The 10,262-nt window shown below is 48.7% G+C and overlaps 1 protein-coding gene across 1 annotated transcript in view; it reads right to left on the reverse strand.

Moving 5' to 3' along the window:
- The window catches only part of SLC9A1 (solute carrier family 9 member A1), a 56,439-nt gene extending 49,624 nt beyond the window's left edge, over window positions 1-6,815 (reverse strand). Inside the window, exon 1 of the mRNA XM_084609623.1 lies at window positions 5,833-6,815. Within this exon, the coding sequence (XP_084465749.1) occupies window positions 5,833-6,190 (358 nt within the window). The 5' untranslated portion in view covers window positions 6,191-6,815. The remainder of the gene's footprint in view (window positions 1-5,832) is intronic.
- Window positions 6,816-10,262: the final 3,447 nt, after the last annotated feature.

A 10,262-nucleotide genomic window follows, 5' to 3' on the forward strand; every position in this document is an offset into this window, starting at 1 on the left:
AGGATTACTGAAATAGATCTCGTCCTGCATATTGTAAATGGGCCAAGAAGCCTAGCCTAACAGACATCAGAAACGTCTTTAATTCCACTACAGCACACTGACTATTATCCATAACACGGGGTCTATAGGTCTACATGGAACAGGAGGAAAGCCTGCAAAGTGTTATTTTTCCAAATAATAGATGCTCAGCTCAGATCACTTTACAGCTAATTTAACGTAGCTAACAATTACATGGATATTTTTGAAGTATTGGTTGATGTCTGCTGCTCTGAAGAGACAGGCTGGTGTAGCGGTTGTTGTGGACCAGACAACCCTGACCCAGACGTTCAGAAAGACCAAGTGCTGTGAAGAAAAACCAGCGATGACTCAGTAATTATAACAGGCTCCAACCAAACAGGAGGGCTGCATCAGCTAGTGATTTAAGGTCTCACATGCTAGAGGGAGAAAGACAAGGTGGAAGAGCATACCCAACAACAGGTACTGCCTCCCAGGGACTCTCAGCATGGAGGAGACATCTAAGCATCACCCCACAGAGTACAGCTTGACTGTCATTGAGCTACGTCTTAGAAGAGGCGCGAAAGGCCGTAACTCCTGCTGCCCTCTAGACCTGCAAGGTGACTTGGACAAAGATGCTCCCAGGAGCAGGATCAAAAGTTTTGTAAGCTCACATCCAAAGCCTTCTTCAGTGCAACATGGAAGGCTTAGAGAGAAAGGATCTGACATGCTGCCACACCTTGAACCCGGACAATTCCCAACACAGGGCAGTAATATTTTGCACTTCTATAAAACAGAACGGGGGTCTCCAAGTGCTTGATTGACACAGTTAAACCTCAACACTCCTGCAACGTATTTTTACTGCTCAGGTGGGGAAAGTGTGGCACACAGGTGAAGTGACTTACCCACGGCCAAACAGCAAATCTGTGGTAGAGGAAAAGCCTGACTGCCAGTCTCTGGGCTATTCTGCTATAGACTGGCACTGAAAAGAGACGCCATGACACTATTACTGCAATTCGTTAGTAAGTCTTTATTTGCATTCCTTGCGCATTCTTTCCATTTCAGTGGAAATGGGAGATATTTATTTATGTCTGAACTACATGCCTGTCTCCTGGGGCATTGGCGCTGAAGGTCAGCTCCCTCTCTCTAACCTTGAGTTCTGAAGTCACAGGCGGTTCTAGTACTACCAACTGATGCTGCACTAAGAGAACATTAGCTAACAGCATTGTAAGCAGGCAGGGGGTAAAGAAAGACCTAGGAGAAACGTGAAAGAAAATGAAAGGGTGAGTGGGAGAGAAGGTGAATCAACAGCACAAGAATCCATTTTTGTCTTCAGTGAGGCCATGTGAGCAACAGTTTTAAAATTTCTACCCCAAATGCCCTACCAGATACTCAGTGCGAAAGCCAGGGGAAATCATCTGTGCCTGCTTCACACAGATGGAGGATTCTTTACACGGCAGAATTGCTGGTTAGAAGCTTTGCTACCCCCATCTCCTCCTGAGTGGGTGGTGATCAAAGGCCATCTACACAACTGAACTCGCCACATGGCAAATTATGTTACAATAATTCAGTTTCCACTAATACAACTAATTCCATATAACCAAGCTCCCAAATGAAGATAACGGGTGTAACGCTTCCAAAATCTATTATGGTTAAACCATGGTATGGTTCCATCTAGACAAGTGAAGAGAAACTGTTACAACACATTTCCCGCATGTTCAATGGGACCTAAAAGGTGTTTCAACTTACATCCCCACAGCCTATTCCGGTGCATTTCACTGAGCATTCTATCTTAAAATGCCTCTTAATTAATAAATAAGTCAGCATCAGTCCTAGCCTCAGGTGCTCCATGGCTGGTGGAGATCACGGCCACAAGTGTGTTTGTGTTACACTAGCACTCATTTCTAGTGCCGGTTACATTCTCACAAGCTGGCAGGTAACTGAAATTTGCAAGATAGCTGCTCTTTGAAGCACGGCACAAGAAGAGCACGCCAAGGTCAGCCAATGTGCATGGGCCTGAGATTCCAAGGAATCGGTTGCCTCAAGACTGGGCTGGTAGGCCAAGCAACTAGGACGCTGAGGCTCCTGCAATGCTGGCTCGGCACAGATTAAACCACCATACAAAGATTCCCCAAGGGACTCCTTTAAGAGAGGAGTTTTTAAAATCAGGAAGGGGGGGGGGGGGAGATTGAGGAATGTGACAGAATAGCTGAGGTCTGTTGACCGTGATAACGGCCCATTAATTTTTACCCCAAGCTCTTCAGCTTCTTTCCCACTGGCAGCCCGTCCATATTGCCGCCAGTTATAGATATCCAGAACAGCACTTCACAGGATTTTAATCCTGTCCCCCGGAGCTCTGCAATAGCCCAGGCATGATTATTCAGACTAGCTGTTCAATCACCAACTCCCTGCCTCAGTTGAGAGGCAGCCTGGTCCAATGGACTAAACCCAGAACTAGAAAACAGAAGCTCCTGAGTTGTAATCCCAGCTCCCGGAGCGTCTCCCTGTGTGGTTGTGGGCAAGTCAAACTCTCTGCACCGGTTTCTCTATCTGTAAAATAGCAGGAATATTTTTACCCACCACCCAGGGCTCTCACAGGTATAAGTCAAAGTTTGCAAAGGGCTTTGAAAATAAAGAGAACTATATACAGCGCTAAGCATTATTGCTATTAGCTATTCCGATCCTGCCCTCACTTCATATTAGGCTCTGTGGGGAAAGCAAGCATGAAAGGTTTGGAGGATAAATCCTTGGTCTGGTTAATCAAACCTGGAACTCCCAAGTCCTGTCATTTTAGATTCCACTGCATTGATTTGTATCAGCCCCCACAATTACAGATTTGCCTATCTGTCTGAAGACTGAATTACACAGCCAGAACACCATGAGCTATAGGGGTGGCACAAGGAGTGAAGAGTAAGCTACTGCCAGTAAGCATGCTCCTCCCAGAAGCAGGGACATGTTCCCTAACAGAAGGGTTCTCAACCTTTTACTTTCTGAGGCGCCCTCCAAACGTGCTATAAAAACTCCACAGCCCACCTGTGCCACAGCAACTATAAAAGTCAGGACCAGAGTTAGGGGGTAGCAAGCAGGGCAATGCCCAGGGCTCCATGCCACAGGGGGCACTGTGAAGCTAAGTTTCTCAGGGCCTCAGGCTTCAGCTCCATGCAGTGGGACTTTAGCTTTCTGCCCTGGGCCCCAGCAAGTCTAGCACTGGTTCTGCTTGGCGGACGCCCTGAAACCTGCTCGCGGCCTCCCAGGGGGCCCCAGATGCCAGGTTGCTCTAACAGGTACAACCACAGCAATGATCTTAGCAACTCATTCATTTGGAAGACATTGGATTATATGGTTAAACCACTAGTTTAAGGGATGAAAACGGGAACTATGAGCTAAGACCCAGAAACACACTAAGACAGTTATCTGACCCAGCATCAAAAGCCTTGGAAATAAGGAAGAGGAAGGGGATGGAAGAGGATGTTCTATCTTTGCTCTACAGCTAGAATTCCTAACAGGAGTGAGGTAACCTAGGCTGCGGTATATGCTGTCCCCCCAGCACTCCACAGTACACCTCAGTTACCTGCAATGGGTTCTCAGACACCCTTGAAAAGCTGCAAGACTGGTTCTCCTCCTAAAACATGTACCCCAGACTCTCACAATCCCTTCGATGTGTGAGAAGCGACAGGCTCTGCTACTGACTAAAAACATCCTTAAAACAGCACAAACAGCCCTAACCCACAATGTAGAGTTCTGCAGAAACTGCCCTGTCGCAGCCTCTGCATAGCCACTACAGATCACTCGGACAAATGAAGATGCTCACAAAAGAAGGCAGCCAGCAAACCTACTGGAAATTAGAAATTTCCTAACCCCATTTCCCACCCTCAGCACATCATATTTCCTTACAGGGTATTTCTGCTGCCTGTCCTGGTGCTTTTCACCTGCGAACACCAGTTTCACATCTTGCACACCAACCACAAAGCATGCCTCGAGACACACTAACAGGACTGAAACCGGGTTGTGTGTGGCTAAAGGCCAGAACAAACAGCAACCTCCCCTGCCCCGGCTTCTACCAGCACATACAGGTTTCTGATTTCCCCACCCAATAGAGCATCAGAGGGGTAGCCGTGTTTGTTCTTGTGGATACAGACTACGAGGAGTACGGTGACACCTTAAAGACTAACAGATTTATTTGGGCATAAGCTTCCGTGGGTAAAAAACCCACTTCTTCAGATGCAACTGAAGTGGGTATTTTACCCATGAAAGCTTATCCCCAAATAAATCTATTAGCCTTTAAGGTGCCACCGGACTCCTCGTTATTCCACCCAACAGAGGTAAGGAAGACTGTAAATGCAGTGTAGTAACTGAAATCAGTTACTACACGTTACTTAACATATGGAACACGTGCCAGCTGAGAGGGGACTATGGCTACGAAGAGAAAAGCAACGGTATTGCTTATTTGTCTGGCACCTTCTTCTAAGGATATTTAAGAGCACTTAAAAAGACTTGCCCAGCTTGTGTCAGAGTTAGGGGTGAAGACAGAAGCCAGGAGTCCCGATTCAATACCTGCTCTAACCACTCTGTCTTCTGGGCCTAAAGATTAACACTTATATCCCTAGATTCAAACAAAAAGTTGAGAGGCCCACAGGAAAGTATTAAAAGCTGTTCATGTCTACACAGACACTCCCTTTCCACACCAACTTTGGGGCGGGGGAGGAGAAGACATTTCTATAATCTCAGGCAGCAATCAGCAGTTTGCCCTGAATTATCAGTCCAGTGCTTGGGGTCTGTTACACCAGAACCAGGGCAGATACAGCCAGCCATGAGATTTCCCAGCACAAGCACCAATCTTTCTTTTAGCTCTCAGAGTCTGATAGGAGCCTGGTGTAAGATTCAGCAAGTTACAGAGCACTACAGAAGAGCCTCTAGAGGTGTTAGGTTTTAAATAATTAATGGTAAGAGTCAGGAACAAAATAAAGGAAATGCAGGTCTCCTCCTTCTGCCCATGACCATCCAAAACAGGAACAGGCAGACGCTTCATCTGCACTCTTGGCATGAAGACAGAATATAAACAGACATCACAAGTTGGAGAGCGGCCAGTTTGACCTCTACACTGAGAGTCAAAAGCCAGCTTTGAAATCTAGGCATGCAATAGGACCAAGTGTGCTCACGTCACATTCTGGAGAATTCAACTGGTATTAATCCTGCTGCAGAAGTTCTGAGAGATTTTCCGTCAGAACCTCAGTACCTCAGACCCGGTTTGGGATACTCATCTCTCCAGGGTATCTAGGTACTTATACGCCCCAACTTTTAGAGTACCTCACAATCATTAATATATTTATCTCACAACACACCTGAGAGAGGGGAAGTGCAATTATCCCTATCGTACAGGTGGGGAACTGAGGCACCGAGAAACTAAGTGCCTAGCTCAAGATCTCACAGGCGGTCTGTGGTAGGACAAGGAACTAAACCCAGGTCTCCCAAGTTGCAGGCTAGCGCCCTAACCACTGGACCATCCTTCCTCAATAGGGAGGTTCAGCTGTAAAAGGAAACAGAAGTGATCCATCTGAATTTCTTTGTAACAGAATGGTCAACAGTTGCTACTTCTATACCATATTTCATTCACGGATCTCAGACCTTTACCAATAAATCTTACAAGACCCCTATGAAGCAAGTTTTATATCCATTTTACAGAGTGGAAAGCATAGAAAGGTTGAGCAATTTCCCCGAAATCACAGGGATACTCATCAGGAAGAGAACTCAGGAGTCCCAACTCCTAAGCCTGCAAGTTTGGGCACTGTATACATACCCTCCACCCACACCGCATGCAGAGAAGTGGTGCCAACATACCCAGTTTCATGAGGCATGCCAGCAGTATCCAGAGCGAGATCTCAAACGGTATCCGCACATGGGTGTAGTCAATGCCCAGGACAGGGAAGGCTTTCCGGTACTTGGCGTGCCCAGTGCTGGTGTGGTTGGTCAGAGGGCGAATCTCCTGGGAGACATCCAGAGGGGCTGCAGTGAAGTCCCCAGGTTCACTTCCACTGATAACTGCTGGGTAGTGGTGGGGTGGCTCAGAGGCCAGCATCGGATTAGGCTGCAAGCCATGGCTGTGAAGCAAGGGCAGCAGCCCTAGGAGGGCTGCCACAATGAACAAAAAGGGCAAAGCGCGGAGGGAAGGGGCACCACGGGAGCCTTTCGCCTGCATCTTTCCCTTGCCCTCCAAGAGAGCCCGGCTATTTCAGAGGAAGTCTGCCCCCGAGGGCTTCATGGGGGGTGCAAAGGGGCCGCTGCAGAGGACAAGCAAGCGCGAGGGGAGGGAAGGGGAGGAGGGGACAGAGCCACCAACAGACCGCTCCAGTCTTCCCCTGGAAAGTGGATTTAAAAAAATAAAACAACTCCCGAGACCAGAACCGGGCCGGACGCTGGCCCGGGGAGCGGCAGAGCCTGCAGGCAGGAAAGCCGAGCCCCGCAGAACCCAGCGCAGTGCGAGACACCCTCCCCCGAGCTGCGGGAGGGCACAGCAGCAGCCCCCGGGGACAGACGGGCCGGCGGAGGGAAGGGGCAGAAGCCGCGGGGGCCGCCCGCTGCAGAGATGACGGGAGCAGCCCGCGCCCCGGAGAAGCCGGTTCCTCTCTGCCGGAGAAGGGCTCGCCCAGGTCCCTCCCTCCGGCGGGGGAAGGCCGGCTGCCTGGCGGCCCGCCCTGGGGCTCCCCGCCGCTGCGGGTAGAGGGGACCGGAGGGACGGGGGGTGTTGCAGGGAGTCCCCGCAGCGCAGCCCGGCTCCTCCCGCCTCGGACCCGGAGCTCCCGCCCGCCGGCCGGCTCCCAGCCTTATACCGCCGAGCCCAGGACGCGGGGAGAGGCCGAGGCGCAGCCGCAGCCACAGCAGCACCCGCCGGCCGGGAGCAGCAGTGCACAGGGTCCCGCTGCCGCCGGCCCCAAGACAGGGAGAGAGGGCGGGCCCGGCCCGGCCCTAGTCCTGCCCACGGGACTCATGGGGCAGCCCCAGCATCCAGGGGAGCCGCTCCTCCTGCAAGTGGGCCCAGCCCCCTAAAGTCGCCACAATCCCAGATATAGAAATGCGGCCACCTCTGGGGAGTAGGTATCAGCCCCTTAGCAAAAAGAAAAGGAGCACTTGTGGCACCTTAGAGACTAACCAATTTAGCAGGAGCAGCAATGGAAGAGGTGGGGGAGTTGGTAGCCAAGGGCAGTGGGACAAAATCCAGCTCTTAAGAAAAGTGCCGTGGGATCTTTAATGGAGCAGGAGAAGGAGAGGTGCCATGGTGATGGGCCCCTAAATACAGAGAGAGAGAGAGAATGACCACACATAAAACATACAGGAATTTAGAGGTGGTCTCATTCAAACAACTTCTGCGCTCAGCAAACTCCCTAGAATTCAAGCTCCAGCCTGTACAGTCTATAAAATAAACACAGCAAGGAAATTCATGCAACAAAGCATACCAAGGAACACTGGACATTGTGAAAGCAAACCAGCAAAGCCAACTAAGAGAAAGTATAGCCTGTTTTAATTTACTTTTTATGCATGTGTACAAGTAGAAAGGAGAGTACTACCAAGGATACAGCCAATGTACCAGACCTAACCAAACCTTAAGACCTACACAGCCTCCTGGGACTAGATTAAAGGTTAAAGGTTACCTTGTTGAAGGTATTTAGGTGCCTAAAGACAAAGATAGGTGCATCATAGGATTTGAAAAAGTACCCCTCATCCCCAGCCCCACCCCAGAGCCCACACCCCTGCCAGAACCTTCACCCCCCCACACACAACCCAACCCTCTGCCCTAGCCCCTACCTCCAAGCCCCCTCCCGCACTCCAAACCCCCCACCACACATCACCTCCACATTGATGCACATAGCAAATTTCATTTTGCACATGGACATAAAAAATTAGAGGGAACACTTGTGGTGGGTATCATAGGCTGGGGGAGGCTGAGCCTCCCCAGACAGCGAGGCACGGCCCAGTCCACATTCCGCCCCTAATCCCCCTCCTGGCCCAACTCTGCTGCTCATCTTCCCCTGTGCTGTGGCCCCCAGCTTGGGCTGGGGCTGCGCTGCCCACCTGGCGCTGGGGCGGGGCTGGTGGCCTTAGGCAGAAGGGGTGGGGCTGGGGCTAGCCTACCCAAGCCAACCAGTCACACACCACCCATGCTGACTCCCATTGGAGTTAGACAACTAGGTGCTTTTGTAAACTCCCACTAGGTGTCTATTTGTATCATTAGGCACCTAATACCTTTTAAAAAATGTGGTTCTTGGCTGTTAAATCCAATCAAAGTGCCACCAGAAAAGCAGACCTGTAAAATAAAACCATGGCAGTAACATGGAAGGCTTTGTAGTGAAGCAGGTGATTTTGGGGAGTCAGCTGACATGAACTCTGTTCCTGGCTCTGCCACCCGTCCCTGGGCACAACACACAGGGCCTGCAGGTTCCATTGAAATCAATGGGAATTTTGCATTGTTTTAGTGGCAAAACTATATACCCATTTATCTGCCAAATGTAAAATGGGGAGGATGATATGTCCCTACCTCACAGGGGTGTGATGAGGATAAATTCATGAATGTTTGTGAGGCACTCAGGTACCATGGGGATAACTCGAACTCTCAGCTTGCAACACTCCCACTGAAGCGAACCAGAGTCCCATGCATAGCAGACTCAGGACCTTGGATTTCACTGGAGTGGGTCTTTGTTTTAAATAGGCATCGTCTCCCAGGATGCTGTGCTGCAGTTTAGATAGACAGAAGAGGAGAGTTGAATACCGGACTACAGGAACTGCAGGTTGAGTATCTATCACTGAAGGATACATTGCTCAATAGATCCTTACTCCAGAGTAGGGGAGCTAACGGTCTGGCAGTTACCCAAGAGAACCAACGAAGAATAAACCTGACTAATCTATGACTAGAAAGAAGAGAACATTCAAATGAATCACAAGTCTGAACAGGAACAGCCAAATGTGTTAACGTCTCACTTCTGCTTAGATACATTCTGGACAAGCAAATTCATCAGCAAGGAAGTCCTGGGCTTTACATTTAGCTATAGGAAGAGCTTTGTCACATGCTCCTGAGTAGGGGCCTATTCCTGAACTATTAACCATGATGAAAGTTTTGCCATTGGTTACAGAAGGAGCAGAAACAATCCTCCTCCTACAGAAATCAATGGGAAAACTCCCATTAACTTTAAAAGGAGTTACAATTCCTAGGATCATGCAGGTAAAGAGACACTTGTCCAGGGCACTCACCTGGGCTGGTTCTCTTCTGGAAATAGAAAGATTTGACCTAGTTACTCTGGGCACTATCTCCACAAGGGTGCCAGGCTTTATCTAGATCACTCAGTAATTGTGTAAGTAGGTGCAAATTCCCTAGACTCTGAGAATAGGATGTTTGTCAATTAGGACATGGGCTCCAAATTAATTTTTTGCTATTTTGGTCAGACATTTCACAATCAGCTTGACTGAAAGTAACCATAGCTGGGCAATATCTCCTGGAGTCTATCCACTATGCTGAAGAATCCCGCTTTCTAAAATAGTTGTAACTTAGTGCGAATTCCAGAGATTTATAATGATGTTCCCTGCTACCCACAATCCCTCTGACAGAGATCATGAGGAACTGGGTTAAGTCTATGTAGAGTTCTATTGCCCATACAACCTCTGATAATCTGAACACCGGGCTACCCCTACAGTGCAGAAACATACTCTTCCATTCATCAAGGCATAGCAACTGTCTCAGTGCAGATTACTAGTTATTCATGACTCACATTTTATGGGGGGAGTCAAACTACCCACTGGAGATACCCTCTATGGATTTTAGAACATGCATTTACCTTCACACCAGGAGGAAGCCTAATTAATTCAGTTTAAGCTTCTTGATCTGCAAGAATAAAGAAATGCAACTGTATGGAGCAAGCAAACAGGCCTTTAAAAGTATCCAGTCAAGCAAATATCATCAGTCATAACACACTAGATCTTATTCTGCTGTATTCTTGAAAAAAGAAGCTAGTGCCATGAACATAGTCACCTCTACTGTATATCTAAGTTGACCACTGTCTTCCCTAGATTCTGGAAATGCTTTGTTTCTCTTTGTGCCTCTTTCTTCTCTTTGAGCAGCCCGTAATGAAGCTAGGGCCTGTCATCCTTCCAACTTCCTTTTCAGAAAGTAAAGAAAAGACCCTCCCACAGCATCCCAAACAAAGATGCACTTAATATTCCACAATCTAGAACTCATGGGAACAGCCAATAGCCTTACGTTATGCAAGTTCCAAAAGCCCTTT

Source organism: Lepidochelys olivacea, assembly GCF_965140295.1.
Source record: "Lepidochelys olivacea isolate rLepOli2 genome assembly, chromosome: 19".
Lineage (NCBI taxonomy): Eukaryota > Metazoa > Chordata > Testudines > Cheloniidae > Lepidochelys > Lepidochelys olivacea.